The sequence below is a fragment of the Lissotriton vulgaris genome, chromosome 9, assembly GCF_964263255.1.
Source record: "Lissotriton vulgaris chromosome 9, aLisVul1.2, whole genome shotgun sequence".
In the NCBI taxonomy this organism is placed as follows: Eukaryota; Metazoa; Chordata; class Amphibia; order Caudata; family Salamandridae; genus Lissotriton; species Lissotriton vulgaris.
The window spans coordinates 387,517,762-387,536,971 of NC_141697.1; the positions used below are offsets into that span (position 1 = coordinate 387,517,762).

Here is a 19,210-nt window from a genome sequence, read left to right on the forward strand (position 1 = left end):
TAGGATCAAAGTGATGCTGTCTACACCAAAGAAAAAACCTCTTCCACTTAAACACGTATGACGTTCTTTTGAAGGGTCTTTTCTCTTCTTTTAAAATATGCATACAATCAGGTGGCAGATTTAAATGTCCGTATTGCAGGACTTCAGGAGCCATGCTGTCAAGTTCAGTGAGGGAAGGTTGGGATGAAGAATCCTCCCTCTCATCTTGGTCAGCAGGTCCGGCCTGCATGGTAGTCTCCTGTGTGGAAGTACCGACAGATGTAGAAGGTCCGGGTACCACCACTGCCGTGGCCAGTCTGGAGCTATCAGAATCATGGTCATGCTGGATCTGAGTAGCTTGGACACCACCTTCTGGATCAGGGGCAGAGGAGGAAAGGCGTAGGCAAATGTCCCTGACCAATCCATCAACAGAGCATTCACCCTTGTCCCTCGACGGTGGAATCTGGACGCGAAGGCGTGGCATTTTGTGTTTTCGTCGTCCATGAATAGATCTATTTCCGGACGACCCCAATGATGGAACAGATACTCCAACACCTCGTTGTGTAGCACCCAGTCTGGCTGATCCTCGAAGTGCCTGCTGAGTGCGTCTGCCTTGACATTTAGCTCTCCTGGAAGATTCACCGCCACCACCGAGAGGTTCCGGGCGAGCAGCCAGTGCCAGATCGCCTGAGACTCCAGGGAGAGAGGACGTGACCGAGTTCCACCAAACCCTGGTGGATGCAGCGTCTGCACAAGCAGTGCTAGAGGAAACCAGCCACAGTAGGCACCCTCGCCCTCCCACCACAATCCGCGGAAGTGTGGAAATACCTCACTTAAGGTACAATGAGACCTTCTTGAAACTAAGGAGAACAGGTCACATCACTCCTTTTTCATTTTTCTTTATAATTAGAAAGTATCTATTATAAAACACCAACCTTTCACTACTCCCTTTGGTCCTGAAGAACGCCCCCTAGACCTACCTGGCCAAAAAGGGCAGAAACATGTCGACCACTTTTAACCACTCATTTGTGTGCGTATGAATCCCTAGAAATTCACAGGACGCACGTTTTCTTAAATTTACCGACGGGCTATCCGAATACAGACCTAATAAAGTACAGAATCTGGCGGTCTGGATATTTTAAAACCTTAATGAGCACTGTCCACATCACTGATCATTACTGTTTTAACCATGGGTATGAACCTCTTAGTGGAGGCTGCATAACAAACTGATCCAATGATTATGCACACACGTTTATGAAGAGCGGAGAACAAAGATATACCGCTACCTCGACCTTCCCAACACGTGCTTGAGGGATTTTTATTTTGGACACACGAATTTCAAGACCTGCATACCCTGGTTATGCAGGACTAGTGATCCTTCCTCCTCTGATTAATAGATATTGATGAGGATCCCCTGGAAGAGAATGAGGAGTTACACCTCAAAATTATCCATCAAATATCAGACAATTCACTTACATTGCCGTTTCGAGATAAAGTCAATTCTACTTGATGAATTTTAACTTTTGAAGCGCCCACCATGAGAATATTAACCCCTTCGATGCTGATGACGGCTGGGAGCCATCAGGGCACACAGTGCTCGTGTGCTGATGACCGCTCCCAGCCGTCATGACCACGCCTGCGATCGGAGTGTGCCGCACAGGAGCGGAATTCCAGCAGCGGGCATGGGGTTAACATAATATGCAGCACACAAAGAATATTTGACACCGTTCAAGTAAGTATTCCAAACTACCGGAGTTCTATCAAATGTATACTGGACACAGTGACATAAAACTTCTTAAATCACACACAGCGACTTTTCACAAGATGCAACACTCATATAAAATTTAAACCAAAACTGCATAACAATAGAGGCATAGGGGAAGGTGAAAGGTAACACATAGATGTATAATACAAGGAAGAGACCAGTTTACCACCTTTATTTTACCCTTTCCCATGCAAAACCAATGAAAAGTCCAAAACCTGTTCTAGATGTTCCATCTAGAAACTCTGACATAGCTAAACAACCTATTTATGATCACTCTCATGTTTCAACCAGAAGGCAAATATAATAGTCCTCTGGTCACACTTTTTTGTTGGAAATGGTCTTTCCAGTTGGTTTAAATTCACTCATTTAATTTTCGTTATTACCACACAACTTTTATGTTCAAAGTGTACATCCGAAATGTGAGTTTCATTAAATCTTTTTCCAGCATTCTAATTCCCTTTGAAAACATAGTGATAGTGGGGATTTGTATAGACAAATTGAATTTTCCTTGAAAAGTCCACCTTATGGCACGTGTTCAAAGTAATAAAATCAGGGGCGGCTCCACCGCTAAGGGAGGGGCATCGCATCACTGCTCTCAGAGCAGGAAAAAGGAAAAAAAAATGATAACGTAGTTATTATCAATTTGCTTTTTGTAGGTTCGGGGCTGGGTTTGGGAGGGGTTGGTGGCAAAGGCGGAGGAGTGGTATGTGCACATCAAGTGCACATGACTGCTTGGACGGCCATCTGGGACCAGCCAAACAGTCATGTGCACTTATCATGTTCCCCAAAAGGCAGCATTACACAGCCTGGTGGGGAACATGCCCAGGCTCCCTGTCCCCTTCTCGCCGAAACACGGTGAGAAGAACCAATCACAAAACTGTATTGCAGCATTGTGATTGGCTTTGGGGAGCTGGGGTCCTTCCTTTTGCTTCCTGGTTGAAGCAACACAGGTGAGACGGCAGCTGGCGGCTGTGAGGACAGAGGCAAGTGTTTAATATGTTTTTATATTTTGTTCCCCGCTCTTGCCTCCCCTGTTCCCTGCCAGTCGCTACTAAATAAAATTCCCATTCACTAAATTCTATACAATTCAACTTAGGCTAGGAATTCTGGTGCAAAGTAAGATGGTGGTTTTAGTGTTCGTGCCTAATGAAAGGTGGAAAGATGCCACCAATTATTTATGGAAACATCACTGCATGATCCTAAAACAGTAAATCCTATTACAAACCTAACCTAAGGCAAGTGTCAATCATCCTTCTCTCTGCCTAGCATCATTACTCATTTCCTGGCAATCACTGTATTCAGTACTGGTGCGGCCTTACCTGTTCGCCTTCCTTAAAATCTTGCAGTGCTACACATTCACAGCGGTCATCTTCTAAATTGTAGCCTGTTGTGATCTGAAACAGGAAAATGAGAACAGTTTTAATGCATTTGGTATGATTTAACTCGAAGCACGTTTACTTCTTCATATGTTATACAATATTAATGAACAGTCTCCAACATGCTGCTTTTCGCCACCTGGCATAACAGGGTTAGTAATGAACCTTTAATGAAACCTTCCTACTATGTTTCTTAGGCTCGCTAAAATATCCATTCTAAACATCTGTTGGCACAAAGGTTTCTGAACAGGCAACATGTATATTAAACAAATAAAGTAATGTTGACGGGACCCTAAGGAGATTATGCAAGGGAAATGGCTTTGCAACAGAACAGAATACGGACCCATTTTCAATTTACAGCGAAGTTTGAAGAAGGACTTACCGCACTCCTGCTATGTCATAATCTCTTTAAGAGATCATATAAAAACTGCGAAAACTGCGACACTACTAGAGTGTTTAAAAAATATTCAAGGAGGCTTTCGGAAAACATAATTAGATTGTTCTTAACTTTGAAAAATGTTAACTTCTCTTGCAACTGGAAGGAATACAACAATTTTTTTAACTTTGCAACTGCATTTATTACAATTCGTGCTACACACTAAGATAACAGTTATCACAAGATCAGATAGATATCGTGTATGACAAGAAGCTTTGTTCAATATATTGATATGGACTTCCGAGGGATACGCATCTCTCCCTAGCCCTCTTGTGTGTTTTAAAGGCCCACAGAAGAGCCATGAGACCCACAGGAAGAGACCTGGAAAGTGACGGCGTAATCACAAAATAATGGCAGGTTGGTGACAACAACTATCCCTTCATAAACAAGCACTGACAAAGCCAATAGGTCTCGGCAATCTGAGAGCCACTGGCTTTGTCAATGATGTCTTTTAGTCATGTGCTAAGGAGTTCAGTGGAATTACGTGGTTTGGACTGGAATTGCTAGTACAATTGTGTGGAGTGGAATTGTGTAGAGCTTTGTGTAGTGTAGCATAGTGGCATTATTGGCTTGGTGTATAGTGGAAATATGTGGATAGTAATTACATGGTGTTTAGTGCACTGGAACTATGTGGATTGGTATTGTGTCATGGAGTCTAATAATGTGGAGTGGTATTGTGTGTTGTGGAATGGCATGTTGTGGAGTGGAATTATGTGGTGTGATGTTGAATTTTGTGGCATGATGTAGAATTATGTGGTGTGGATTGGATGCATGTGGTTCGTAATGGAATTGTGTTGTATGGTGTAATTATGTATTTTTTGTTGGATTAGGTGGTGTAGAATGGAAAGATGTGGTGGTTAATTTGCTCCAATTTCAAGAACATGTGTGAAACCTCATGAGGCAACACTGCAAGTAGGATCGTCAGAAGAGATGCGACCGAGTCAATTTTCAGTGTTAAGTTGATCGAGTAAAGGTTTTGCTACAATTCTGGGGATGACAGTATAAAAAAGCTTCCTAGACTGAAATGGCATGAATGGTGTTAATGATCTGGTATGAGTGTTTAAAATGTACATTGTTGCAAATGTTCTTAGTTTGTTGAGCGGAGAAGGTAAGAGCGCAACACTGAATGCCATCTACCGTAAATGAAAAGGTGTTGGAAGGCAATGGATATATTTCCAATAGGATAATTCAAAGATAGTACCACAGGTCTGTGGCATGTCCCGTATTGGCCAAATTGATAATTGTAAAAAGATCTGCCTGGCTAAGGCTTTTTAGTCATCTTTTGAAAATATCTGAATGCATAACTTGGTCACATCTTGCGTGTGATAAATAGGAACTGTTGATAATATCACTACAGTTCTCTAGTTAGTAGGTTGATAAGATCCTTTGTTAGTTTAGCCACTAGTTGACTAATTTCTTTAATAAGGAGGCATAGTTCTTTAGGTGGTTCCAGTTAAGATACAAGTCAACAAGTAATTAGTTGAGACAGAGTTACTGCATCAATTTATGGAATAGCATCTGCATTCGTTTTTACATTTTGCCAAGCTTCAGTGATTACAAGATCTAGAAGTAAAGGAGTAAATTCATACCATTGGCCGCAAGGGCGTGAGGTGAATATGCAAAACAGCAGGTATTGCAGATATGTGATTTCACTGAATTTGGATGTGTGGAATTTTGCGAGGAAACAAATGAAGAACTAGAGTGAGCACCAAACAGATTTTGACTGCAAGAGGACAATGTTTTCTATATGTGTGTGTGGAATTATGGGAACACAATGATTTGATCTCAGAGTTTTTGAGGATCAACAGAATAATAGCAAATAATAGCAGCAGACAGTATGAAGTGAGATTGAGTTGGTGTGAGGTAAAGATAAAAGTGGTGGCGCACATGATCAACTAGCACTGGTGCTTAAGTACAGACATTATACACCGGTTTGTGTATTAAAAATCACATACACTGATTCATAATACTTGTAGATTAAAAAAATTGAATTCTATTCAAATGTCACTTTAAAGGACATACTATAGCCTTATAGCCACCCGTAGAGGGCTTGACCAGCTATTAAAGGCCCTCTCCATCGGCTCTGGCCTTTAACAAGGGAGAGGGACTTTAATATCCGGTAAAGCCCAGCTAGGAAGGGCTCTAAGGCTATTAGAACATTCTTCCACCAGAGGGGAGAATGTTCTAACACAAAAACCCAAAGCCTTATGGGAGTGTGAGGGATTGGAATCCCCTCAGGCTCCCTGAAGCCTTTGTTCACAGCCAGAGCTGTGAACAAAGAAACATTGAAATGTTGGAGCTCCAGGCTTATACCAGTCATTATAAGCCCGGAGCACTCCACTGTTTTCAATGGAGCTCCCAAGATTCCAATGTTTTAATTCAAGAATATAGCAACTGTCTGAACCCGCTATTATAATGGTTGATTGTTGATCACATTTTAAAGCGCAACAGGCCGAAACACTTTGGGAAATCTTACTAGCAAATTCTATTACATTGCCACTGCATACGATTCACTACAACATTCCAAAATGCAAGATGTCCAAAGATCATGGGACATCTGTACAGCCCCGACAAGTTGTAAACCCTTTCCCGGAGTTTATAAAACTGGTGAGATTACCAGAGAGCACAGGCACTCAAATACGCCTGTTCTGCCTAGTTATGGACATACCATCATCTAACAAACCTCATATATGACAAGTATGATGAACTAAAATACAAGTGAATGGGAAGGGTAAAAGAGAGCATTGCTAAGACTGTGTGGGTATAAACGTTAGCATAGACAGCAAGAAAGCATACAACTGTAGTCTAGGTCTATTTACAGTTGTCTCAATGTTGTTTTGTAAACCTTCCTCTGGCTCTGGGAAAGGCCGGCCACAGCCAGTTCTATTAGAGTCACTGTAGACTCCCCCTCATTGACTCTCGCAGCCTGCGACACCACATGACGTCAGTGTGTAATGCAGGCCTAGACCATCACAGCCAAGCACTATAAATAGCCGGCACGGGACCCTGCCCATTTGCCTAGCAAGAGTGGGACATTAAGGTGGGTAGTGCTATTGCGTGACAAGAATAACTACGCCACCAGTGCACAGAAAACTCTGGCGCACAGCACTACACCAGAGTAACACAGGCGAGGTTACTCGATTCTCACTAATGTCCACGTACACAATAAAACTAAGAAAATGCAGCATCGTTTCACTCAAGCACACAATTACCACATCACCCCTCAGAGCGGGGCATAAGTACCTGCTATCAAGTCTCACAGAGGTGCGAATGGTGCCTAACAGCGAGGACATGAAAAAACTGATAAATGCCTTTGCTGATACATGCCCATATCCATCGCCACTGCTGTTTAACACGCTCCCATAGCGAAACAACGCCACCGCCGTGACCAGTTGCCCCCGCCCTTCCCCAAGCAAAGCCAATAATACATGGAGCCACCGAAAATCGGGATGGGCTAATTAATTAAAAAGATAAATATATGGTGACCAAAGTAAATTAAAACACCAGCGCTCCCCAGGAGGGTTTGTAAACAATGATAAAAAAAAGTCCTTACATTAGTAATAAAATAAGGAATATGTACTTAATCCTCGATTTTGAGGAGGAGTAAACAGAGGAAGAGGCATGACAAATGCATGCCATGGACAAATGGGGAGAAACAATGGGAGACAGACGATGAAGCCAGCCAATGGCAAGCCCATGGGCAGGCTAAAGCCCCAAAAGTACAAACAACAGGTCTCTTTTCAAGAAAGTGCATGCGCGCCGTCTAGAGCCAAGACCTAAAAAGGCAGGACTGGCCACGAAGCATAGAATATTGCCACCGCACATCTCCTACATTAGCGTACTCTGCAGGCAAGGGTAACACTGGTGTATTTTCTCTTTTTTCTATAACCAGCTGATTAGGATCTAAGATAAACGGTAATTCCAAATATCTCTCGCAAATGAAATCTTCATCAATCTATCAGCAATAAGCACCAGACAGAAGAGAGGTTTCGGAAAGCAGCCTAATTATTGTGTACACAAGTAGAATGGAGTGGCATAGGAGTGGTGTAGAGCAGACTGGAATGGCACAGAGGGTATTGTGTAGAGTGGAGGACGTTTTTGTAAAGTGGAGTGGCATATAATGCAGTAGTGTAGGCGAGTGAAATGGCACAGTGTGACGTCGAGTGGAACGGAGTGGATTAAAGTCAAGAAAGTGTGTTGGAGTATTTAGTGGAGCAAAGTGGCATGGATTGGCCTAGAGGGAGTTGCGTAGAGTAGTGTTGTAGAGTGGCACAGATTGCAACAGACTGTTGTGGAGTGGCACAGAGTGGTGTAGAGTTTAATGGAGTAGAGCATCACAGAGTGGAGTATCATAGAGTAGCAGTGGCACAGAGTAGATTGGCGTAGAGTGCATTGGTTTTGAAAAAAGTGGTGTAGAGTGCATCGGTATAGAATGCAGTGGCGTACAGTGGTACAGAGTAGACTGCAGTAGTGTAGAATGCAGTGAAAGAGTAGACTGTTTTATAGTCGAATGAAGTGGCAAAGGGTGGAATGGTTCAGGGTAGAGTGCAGCGGGTCGAGTAGAGTGGCGTAGAAATGCGCAGAGGGCTGTGACGTGGAGTGCACTGGTGCAGAATAGATTACAGTTGCCTAGAGTGATGAAGAGTGTAATGCCATAGAGTGCACTGGCTTAGAGTGGTGGAGGTTAGAAAAGAGTGGCGTAGAGAGAAGTGACATAGCAAAATGGTGTAGAGTGGCAGTGTTCAGTGGTGTAGAGAGCAGTGGTGCAGAGTAGAGTGGCGCTGAGTTCTGTGGTGGAGAGTGCAGCCTCGTAGAGTGCAGTGGCGTAGAGTAGTGCAGAGAGAAGTGGCATAGAGTACAGTGGTGCAGAGTAGAATAGAGTGGCATAGCAGGCAGTGGTGTAGAATGCAGTGGCATAGAGTACAGTGTTGTAGAGTATAGTAGTGTAGAGGGCAGTGTAGCTGGAGTAGAGTGCATCGGTTTTGAGTAAAGTGGTGGTTAGGAAATTGGTCTAGAGTGGTGTGGCGTAGAGTGCAGTGCTGTAGAGTAGATTGTTGTAGAGTGCACTGATGGATAGAAGATTGGCATAGAGTGAATTGGCATGTAGTGCAGTTGTGTAGAGGAGCGTAGAGTAGCGTGGCGTAGAAAGCAGTGGCACAGAGGACAGTGGTGCAGTGATGTAGAGTACAATGGCGTAGACTGCAGTGACAGAGAGCAATGGTGCAGAGTAGATTAACAGAGTGCAGTGGTGTAGAATGCATTGGTTTTGAGCACAGTGGTGTAGAGTGCATTGGCGTAGAGTGCAGCGAGGTAGGGTGGAGTGGAGTGGCTTTGAAAGGATGTGCACAGATTGTGGTGGAATAGAACAGATTCAGAGTAGAGTGAAGTGGTGCATGGTGGAGTGCAGAGGAGATTAGAGCGGTGTAGAGTGGATTGGCAAAGTGCACTGGCGTAGAGTGGAGTGTTGCAGAGTAGAGTGGCATAGAGAGGAGAGGCCTGGAGTGGTGTAGAGTGCAGTGGGGCATATTAGAATAGTGTGAGGTAGAGTGGATTGGCATGGAGAGTAGTGGAGTGTTGCAGAATAGAATGCAGTGAAGCAGTATGGAGTGGTGTAGTGTGGAGTGGTGAAGGGTGGAGTGGCGTAGAGTGGAATATGCATGGTGTGGTAGCACACTGCCATTACAGACAACCCATCTTTAATTGAAATGACCATTACATTTGCACAGACATACATTTTTACCTGTAAAAGTATACAGCGCACAAATGATGTGTGAAAATACTTGTTTCAACCACAATCGAGAACTACCAACAAATTTGCTTCATTTGTGCTTTGCTAATTCTGATATATTGTGAAATATCTGCACAGTTTTTACAGACATTTAAATTTTGTTGTGTGCTTGAAAAAAAAATAACATTGTACAGCCTTCCTCAAGCACTCCCCCAGTAGCCAACATGATTGTCACATAAATCCTCTCCCTTTGAACACAGAGAAAAGAAGTAAACAACAAGCTCCCTGGAAGACAGAGCTTGACATTTGACCTCTGTTTTTGGATGCACAGCAAATGTGAACTGATAAGAACAAGATTTAAAGGCCTGTTTACAGAAATCCAGTACTAGTGCAAGAATACAGTAAATTGGGTTTGGGCAAAGGACAGGACAAACTCAAGGTGAACAGCCTAAAACAAATAGAGCCGGCAAACAGAAAGGAAGCAAATGTGAGTTACAAACCACAAAGCCGTTGGTAATCAATGGGCAGAAGCCATTCCCAAGGAAGCTTTACGAATGTCCACAAGATGTCATTTGGCAAGACCTAAAATCTGCAATCGACCCATTCTAAATACAGTAAAACATTGCCAACGTCATTACTATAATATGGGAGTAATGATGGCGACAAGGAAAATGTTCTAATCCTCATGACGTATATATCATTTTTATGTAACATGGCATTCAGGTATAGGAATAAGCATATGGCTCCACTTTTTAGCAAGCTCGATTTTAAATCCAAGGCTTGAAGCATTGTAGTATTTACAGAAGTCTGAAGTTTGTGTGCTGTACGTGAATGCATCCTTTTTAGTTTCAAAATTGTTATAAATGAAAATATAATTTGGTAAAATCATATTAATAATATTAAACTGATAATATATTGATGATTAATAATATGTGAAAATGTTACATTGATGATTAACTGGTTTCCATTTTTTATAAACTAAGTGAACATGGTACCTACTTTCTGGAACGCTTTTTCTGGTAGAGACAATATATAGCCGCAGAGTCCCTACCTTTGAATTCCCCAGACATCACACTGGAGCACAAAGATTTTTCGTGAGCAGTACCCCTGCGCACCCTTAGATCGGCTTTACGTTGCGTCATTGGCGTCATCTGCACTGGATGGGTAAGCCACATTGCTTATAAAGGCACCACCTCGGCGCGCTGATGTCAGATACTTTTCACGACTATTCATGCCAGAAGCAAAGAGAAATTAAGTGTACCGACAATGGTGTGTCCAAACTAGGGCCCTGAAAGGGACCAGCCTTGACCCTAGAAATCTGTCCGCGGGGAGGATGGGTGGGTTGGTAAAGAATCTGCGGCAAGATGTTGTCTCTACAAAATACCATAGTCAAGTAACTTGTTCTCCTTATAGAAATATCTAGCCGCAGATTCCTTACTTTTGAAAAGATACCTAAGCAATTCCACCCCTGGAGATGGGTCTGCTACGAAGTCCTGCAGGACCGAACGGGCGAAATGTCCATCTCTGCGGACCAGACTATCAAGACAGTAATTCTTTGAATAAGTGTGCAGGGTTGCCCAGGCTGCTGCCTGACAGATGTCCAGGACTGGAACTCCACTGGCAAATGCAGTGGTTGTAGCCTTAGCTCTGGTGGAATGAGCTCTTAAGTCTTTAGAAGGCTGCTTCTTTGCCAGTGTGCTGCAGATCTTGGTGCAGAGAACAACGAGAGATGGTCCATTTCTGCACCGCCGAACCTTTCTTCGCACCAACATACCCCACGAAGAGTTGGTTGTCCATCCGGAACTTGTGTGTGTGGTCAAGATAGAATGACAGCGACATCGTGATGGCCGCACTGTAGATCGGCTCCGCCGACCTCCCCGCCCAAACTCATCTATCCTGCCACCCATCCTGCCCAAAAAGGATAACATTTTATATATGAAGGTTTGCTGATACTCACCACCCGTCCTGGAGGATCCGGCGTTCAGTGGATCCGCAGCGGCGTCCTCCCAGGAAGTGCGGCCTCCGTGGGGTGGAGACCGGGGCCTTGCCTTCAGCGAGTGGCCGGCGAGACAGTGTCGGCGGCGGCCCCGGGTGGTGTATGGCGACCGGCCGGAAGATGCCGTTGTGCGAAAAGGCCGGAGGCAACTGAACGCGTCTGGGACTACCGTCCGGTGTTCCAGAGGTGAAGTGCGGCAAGTTGTGTGTGAGGGACGCCGTGTTGCTGGCTCCCCCTTTGTTGCCTTGCCCGGCCATCCCGAACCTCATCGCTCGGTGGCGGAGAGTGGCTCCAGCGGAACGGTGGTGCCGGCGGGTCCCACTCTTTTGGTGGTTCTCGTTTCTGAACCGAGGGTGTTGTTCGGGTTCTTGAGGGGGATCCCGCGAGGGCCCTACTGGTGAGCCCACCCCAGGAGTTGGTTCCGAAGGGACGGCGCTGAACTCGCAAATTGGCGGCTGATGCCGTGTGCTGTGGCACGCCCCGGGATGTCGATGCTGTACCTCTGTACTGTACTGGGGCCTGCACTGATCAGCGCGAACCCACGATTGGCGACGTCCTGTGAGCGCTGAAGATTTGGCAAGTGACCTTGGCCCGGGATTCTTGTGTACAAGACAATGTGGTGACCACCATTGCTCCCGGGCCGTCCCTCAGAGACGCGGATGGGCCCGAGGTGGTCGCTGTTTGTTCCCCGCTTCCTGGTGGGGGTAGTGATGTTTTGGTTCGCATGCGGGAAGATTTGCTGGTGACCATTGACACTGGTATACATGACTGCCGTAAACAGCTTTTGCATTACCATCGGCGGAGGAGATCCCATGGGTTGCTTCCATTGGCCATTCAGCGGCTGCTCCACTGCCTTTTCTCACCGCTATGTTTTATGCTCGCTACTTCGACATACATCGTGGCGATAGCTAAGAAAGGACTGGGGTGAGCCCGGTTCTTAATCCGGAGGACTGCCGTTCGGTGCACGTAGTTATGGACTGCCCCAAATTGTGATAATTTGTCGAATCCTTACTATGTATGGCTACCTGAAAATTTGCCAGTTTCGTTTTGGGCCGCACTATCTGTTTGTATGGGCGGGGGGTGGGGGCCGTGGGCCCTGGTACATGGTTTCCTCTCCCTTGGCTTTCCCCTTTTTTTTTTCCTTCTGTCTTTCCCTTTCCCTATATTATCTCACTCTATATTTCGGGTTCATGTTTAGGGCGACAGGCACGCTGCGGGGGGGGAGAGGGGGGGGGTGGTGGTAGGTCATAGCCTTCTGCAGGGGTGCAGGGTGGGGCGGGTGGATTGGGGTCTATTAGATAGTTATTTGTTTCTATGGCTCTTTTGTGTCCTTTTCTTGGGCCTCCATGACTGTGCGTGATTTCCGCGGGGGGAGTTACTGGGGGGGGGGGGGGGGGGGGATTGGGTATTCCTATATAATACGGTACTTTAGGTTCTGCTTATCCTGACTTAGCCGCCCCGCCCCTAAGTATGTTTGCTATCTGGATTGTTGATCGCCATTATCGCCGTGGGGCGGGTACAGTAACGTGGAGTCCCCCTTTTCCTTTTTTCTAGTATTTTTGCTTTCCTTTACTCTCCGGGTTGGGCTGTATAATGATTGCAATTTTCTCTGTCTCTCTGATGGTTTGACTGTTATGAGAGTGATGTTTTGCTTGTCTTTGGGCACATGAGGTTGCGGGTGGACATTACCGAAGAAGAATTGCAAGGGCTTCTATGACTTGCATGCTTTGGACCTTTCTGATGATAGATCTATGGATTCCCTATTATAATGTTGGTTTTGTTCCCCGCCATGTGCACCAGGACGCTTATTATACAACCGATCCTTTATTCTCTTACTATAAAAATTAACCTTCTCTGATCCTATGCCGAGTGGGTCCACTTAGTTAGCATCACGGACTCGCAGCATTGTGTAGTATTGCGTAACCACTCCACACTCTTATTGATAAAGGTGCTTTCCAGTTTGTTCCGTGGCCGGCCTCTGGGTTGTAGGCCCGTATTTGTATGCATCCATCTACACAAATAAAGGTTTTCAAAAATTTAAAAAAAAAAAAAAAAAAGATAGATAGATAGAATGACAGCGTCTTTTTGGGTCCAGGCGGTTGGTGGAGTCACTCCTCTTCTTTAGAGGGATGTGGAGGAGCGTAGAAAGTGGGCTAGGAGACAGATTGGCCCACATATAATAGTGTTACCGATTTTGGCAGTAAAGAGACTCTAGTGTGAAGTACCAGTTTGCCAGGAAAAGCTGATAGAAATAGAGGCTTGGATGATAAAGCCTGCAGCTCGCTCATCCTCCTGACCGATGTAATTAACACAAAAAAGGCTGTTTTGATGGTGAGCAACACGAGGGAACAACTGTGTAAACGCTCGAGGGAAGCACACATCAGAAATGTAAGAACCAAATTAAGGTCCCACTGAGGCATAATGAAAGGGGAAGGTGGGAACATATGTACAAGACTTTTTATAAACTGTTTTCAATGGCAGATTCAAATAAGGAGGTTGGTCAGGCAGCTGCAAGAAGGCAGATGGGGCAGAAAGATACCCTTTTTGAGTGTCCAGAGCAGAGCCTGCTGGGTAAGGATCAAAATAAAAAGCAAAATATCAGAAAGGGCGGCAAAAGGAGGATCAATAGACTTTTCTGTACAATATGATACAAACTTTTTCCAACAGCAGTCAAACTCCTCACACATATTCAAGACACTACACAGCTCAGACCCCACCAACCTGAACACTTGCATCTCCTTCCACCAACCACCCAGGCACCTCAGCTCTGCAGGACTCGTAATCCCACACATCCCATGCATACTCAGAATCAGATCAGGAGGACAGGCATTCTCTTACATCACTCCAATAGGATGGCGCGCCTCCCACTCCACATAAGAGACTCCTAATCTCGTCTTGACTTACGCAAGAAGCTGAAGAGCTGGCTTTTCAATAGACATTCGCAGGGCTAGACACCCATACCTGCTCAGAGCCAGGATACTCTCCTGGGTGATAGTACGCTTTACAAATACACTTAACATGAATGCTTTGAGACCAGTTGTAAGTGGATGAGTGACAATAAAACTACAGGCTTACAATTCCAGCATCGTTTCCCGCAAATTATTGGGTAAATATAAAGGGGGTGGGAAAGGCTCGAGATCACCGGGCTTTACATGTGGAGCACGTCACAAACAGAGGGAGCCTCTATAATTGAGTCATTGGAGGAGCTCTTACCAGTCCATTGGTGTGATTGCACATATCCCACAACGGAATCAAAGCCAGGGTAAGGCGTGATCCATCCTCGGTGGGAATCTGATTCTGCCGCGTCATCACAGAGGAAACAGCCCATCTGCAGAGAAAATAAAAATGTATTTTTAATGAAAACGTTAAAAAAATCTTTTATATCTAACACAGATCGGGCAAGAACAGAAGATCCATAAACTGGAAACCAATTTCTTGTTTTTGCAGAACAAACCCTTCCAACTATACACTTACTTTGAGAACTTGCAATTAAAATCCAACCACGAACCCTGAAATGCGTAAAGTATAAGCATTCAGGGTTAGCCTCTGGAAAATGTATTCCAAGTTGGATTGAAATTTATAATGATGTACGTATTAATCATCTGCCCCAAAAACATTATGCAGATTTCTTTAATGAACTGTACAAAAAAGATCAGAAAGAAATATATTTTCTCAGGTTAAATGTCAGGATGACTGCTACAAACCACACTGTGCTAAAAAAAAAAAAAAAAAGAACATTAAGTATTAGAACATTGAAATGTTGGGAGCTCCATTGAAAACAATGGAGTGCTCTGGGCTTATAATAGCTGGTATAAGCCCAGAGCTCTAACATTCCAATGTTTCTTTGTTCACAGCTCTGGCTGCGAACAAAGGCTTCAGGGAACCTGAGGGGATTCCAATCCCCTCACGCTCCCAAAAGGCTTTGTTTTTTTTTGTTAGAACATTCTGTCCTCTAGTGACAGAATGTTCTAATAGCCTTATAGCCCTTCATAGATGGGCTATACCGCTATTAAAGTCCCTCTCCCTTGTTAAAGGCCCTCGCCTTCGGCTCGGGGCCTTTAACGCTGGAGAGGGCCTTTAATAGCTGGTATAGCCCTCTATGGCGGGCTATAAGGCTATATTCTGCCATTCAAATCATTCCAAAACCACATATTATTAGTCCCAGATACTAACAGTTTGGTTTTACATAACAATTACTGCTGTTTTTTTGTCGTTTCAATTCGGTACTTCTAACAAGAATGATTCACCGCTACCGCTGGTTAGTTTCACGCTGTACAAATACAACAGACAGACATTTTCACACACAACCAACGTGATAACACTCAAGTTATCAGTATACGGGGGAAGGAACGGTTGAGTCCATCGAGACAGAATCCAGGCCAATGACCAGTAGGGTACATATATATACGTCTCATGGGCTAGAACTTTTCTCGGTATTACGTATCATCAGCAATGTGAAAACAACTTTATTACCGCTATATTTCATGAGAAAAACAACAATTGTTTTCTTGCCTCCTGTAACATTTCCACATGAAAGTATAGATCGGAATACAGTCCGTGTCGTAATGAAACATGGTAGGGAACCGCCTGTAGAATAAGGCGAGGAGCTCCCAGACTCCCAGACTCCCAGACTCCCAGGCTCCCATATCTCAAAGACACTCTTGGCCTTGAGTTGAAATGGGCTCCCTATAGGGTGCAGCCACCCACCCCGCCCCCTCCACCCACTCTGATTATGCTGGTCTCCAGTCTCTTCTAGCAGCCAGAGAGCAAGGAAAGTGCAGACAATTTTTTTGTGCAATTTAAAATGTTAATGTGCTTTGTGTGTGCGTACGTTTTTAATTTTAAACTGCACTAAAATGACAAACAGACCAACCCTCAAACCCCCTACCCAAAGAACAAAACCCAAAAAAGTCATATAAAACCTACCTAAGTGTGTAGCCTAGGGCTGCTTACTAAGAGTGTTTTGCACTAGTTTTTGGGGTGGAAGAGAAGGATTTAAAGTGTACCTAGGGCTTAGGGCGTTCAGCCCAGGCAAACAGGTAAAGGACAGCAGTTAAAAGGTGTCCTTTATTTAGGCATGGAAAGGTCCTACGACCAGAATCTCTGCCAAAAATCACATCCACAATAGGTAAGCGGAGATACAGCCTCCATTTACAAGGCAATAAAACACATATTCCTTCAGCAAACCCCACTCCTTTACCTGTCATAAGCTTTACACAACCACGCAACACATCACATAATCTCATTATATTTTCAAACAGGCATGCATCCATACTCATCCTACCAATCCAAACTCCTCTCCCATTTTTCCACCTACATCTTTATGCACACGCTCATAACCATACATTGAACCTCTCATAATGCTCCCCCAACTAACTGCTGTAACCCAATGACCCACTACACTTGTACCCCACACACCTACACCACATTTCAACTAATAAATCACTACCACCTGTAACCTCCTTGTTCATTCTCCCACTCAATCACTGTCATACGTCCATCTCCACCTATCCTTTTACTAACCCTTGCATAGCAATTTTACTGCCAACACAGCATGCTAATCCCACCCCTGGACACCCACACTCGCCCCCACTTATCTTACCTATCCTAACATATCTCAACTCACAACTCCCTATCCTAACTCATATAACCCCTCCCTACACCAAACAGGTACATCTACTATAACAAATCTGATATACAATACTACCTCAACTCTCAACATACCCCTGCCCACAAACACATTCCACATGTACAACAACCCACCGACAACCTTCAAGCAGAAAGCAAAACCAAAGGGGGTGATGGAAGAAGTGTTGAACATTGCAAGCACTCACCCCCAGTCAACTGATCTGGGTTGAATCCATCATCATTCTTTAGCTCACTGGACCACCCCAGTTCAGACATGGCTATATGCAAATCAGTCTGACCCGGTGCCTCATGGGAACAGTCCAGCCCAACTGCCAAGCCATGTCTTCCCTGGACCGGAAACAAGCATCCTGGGACCAGTTTGGGCTCACAGCGCTCATCAGCCAGGCTATCTTGAATCCAGTGGTAAAGTGATTCAAGCTCACTGTGCCACTGGATTCAAGCTAGCCTGGCTGATGAAGGGTGACATACCCGGACACTGGTCCCAGGATGCTTGTTTCCGGTCCAGGGAGGACCTGGCCTGGCAGTTTGGTGTGGACTGTTCCCATGGGGCACAGGGTCAAGACTGATTTGCATATGGCTGGGTCCAAACTGGGGTGGCATAGTGGGCAAAAGAACAATGGATTTGCCCCATATCTTTTGACTGGGGGAGAGTGTTTGCATTGTCAGCATTCCGTCCATCATTTGTTTGCAGTAAAACTTTTCGTCCTTCGTGGAATGGGTATGCCCAGACGTGGGTCCTGTAGATTTGGGGGGCTTGTCAGAAGACCACCCAAAAGTGCAGGGCCACCCTTCGTCCACGGGTTCTGCATATAAACGGAGACCATCACTGGAGCAAGGAGAGAGAGGATGTTTATTGCAGTCTCATGAGAGAGGGAGCAACAGACACCCATAGCTGACTGATGAGGCAATCCACTGAGTGCTTTGGTTCCGCATCTTATATAGCCTTCATCCCCACCCTGTGTGCGTAAGGCTAACAAACAAAAACTCATAATTACACAACAGGCAGAGGTCAATCTGATAAATATTACACAACAAGCAGAGATCAATCCAATAAGTCAGCAGATGGTAGCTGTTGGGCCCCTGCAGGGCGTAGGCAAAAACCCATGATTACACAACAAGCAGAGGTCTGATAAGTTAGCAGATGGTGGCGGATGGGCCCCTGCAGGGCGTAGGCGAAAACCATGATTACACAAAAGCAGAGGTCAATCTGATAAGTCAGCAGATGGTAGCGGTTGGGTCCCTGCAGGGCGTAGTGCGCAGGGTGAAGACGATAAGCATCGGGGAAACTCCCTGTACGACTGGTTGAACATGAGTTGGTCAGTTTGTGGCAGGCCGGGGCACGAGCAGGGTGTGGGTGTCCGTGCAGGAATGTGGCAAATCAAGAGTAAAGTCCCAGAGCGTTCGTGATACAGAGAGAAGGTCAGTAATGAAGGGTGCAGCGCAAAATGGCAGAGCGAATGGCAAGATAACAGTCATACTTTTCCACAGTCCCTCATTTTGCCATGAGCGAAACCATTTTTAGTCAATTACAATGTTCATCAATAGCAGTGTCTCGCGTTCAGTCATTAGTTTATCGTTCTCAACATGTGCATTTACGGGGACTGACTTGATAGCCTTTGCGCAGAGGCCGCAGAGTGGGGAACCACATTTAAGGCAAAGACAGCAAAAGAAGATCGATGCAAGAGGTATTAGGATAATCATTAGGACCTTCCATCCCCATGTCAGTAGAAGTTGCCATATCCAGGAACCAAGAGACCGTGGGCCGGTGTCTTGATGGAGATCAGAGGCGATTTGATGAAGCGTGGAAATAGTCTCATAGACAGATGAGGAATGATCTGGGGCGTACACGGAACAGCTGGTGCAGATGATGCGGCATTCTCCTCCGCGGTCAGCTAGGATGACATCAACGACCAGGCGTTTGGTAGAGTGACGAGGCGTACCGCTTGGAGCTCCGCAGTGTTGTTGGCCAGAATACCAGCTGTGATGTTGACGGTTGCTTCCACGACTCTGGTGAGGTGGCGAATGGCTCCGCTGTTTGTCATCAGTCCCTAGAAGGGAAGGAAGCCCTTCATGGCATCCAGGAATTGTTGAAAGGTGGTGTCTGCCTGGTAGACCACATCGTTGCTGCGGCGGGCGCGATGATGAAGAGGAGAAGCAATATAGACAGGGTGAAGGAGGAAAGCTATATAACATGTGCCTCCCCAGATTTTGTGAAGCCAGGTGTATGCCTTTGTCCCACACACGAAATAGGTGCTTGGGGACGCAACAAGGGGTGGTGGAG

At 45.3% G+C, this 19,210-nt stretch overlaps 1 protein-coding gene across 2 annotated transcripts in view; it reads right to left on the reverse strand.

Annotated features, from left to right (window-relative positions):
* SETD3 (SET domain containing 3, actin N3(tau)-histidine methyltransferase) overlaps positions 1 to 19,210 on the reverse strand; it is a 510,073-nt gene that overhangs the window by 78,855 nt on the left and 412,008 nt on the right. For both annotated transcript variants that reach the window (XM_086937753.1, XM_086937754.1), the window contains exons 8-9: positions 14,494 to 14,608; positions 3,064 to 3,138 (exon numbers count right to left, since the gene is read on the reverse strand). In XM_086937753.1, coding sequence (XP_086793879.1) covers positions 3,064 to 3,138; positions 14,494 to 14,608 — 190 coding nt within the window. The remainder of the gene's footprint in view (positions 1 to 3,063; positions 3,139 to 14,493; positions 14,609 to 19,210) is intronic.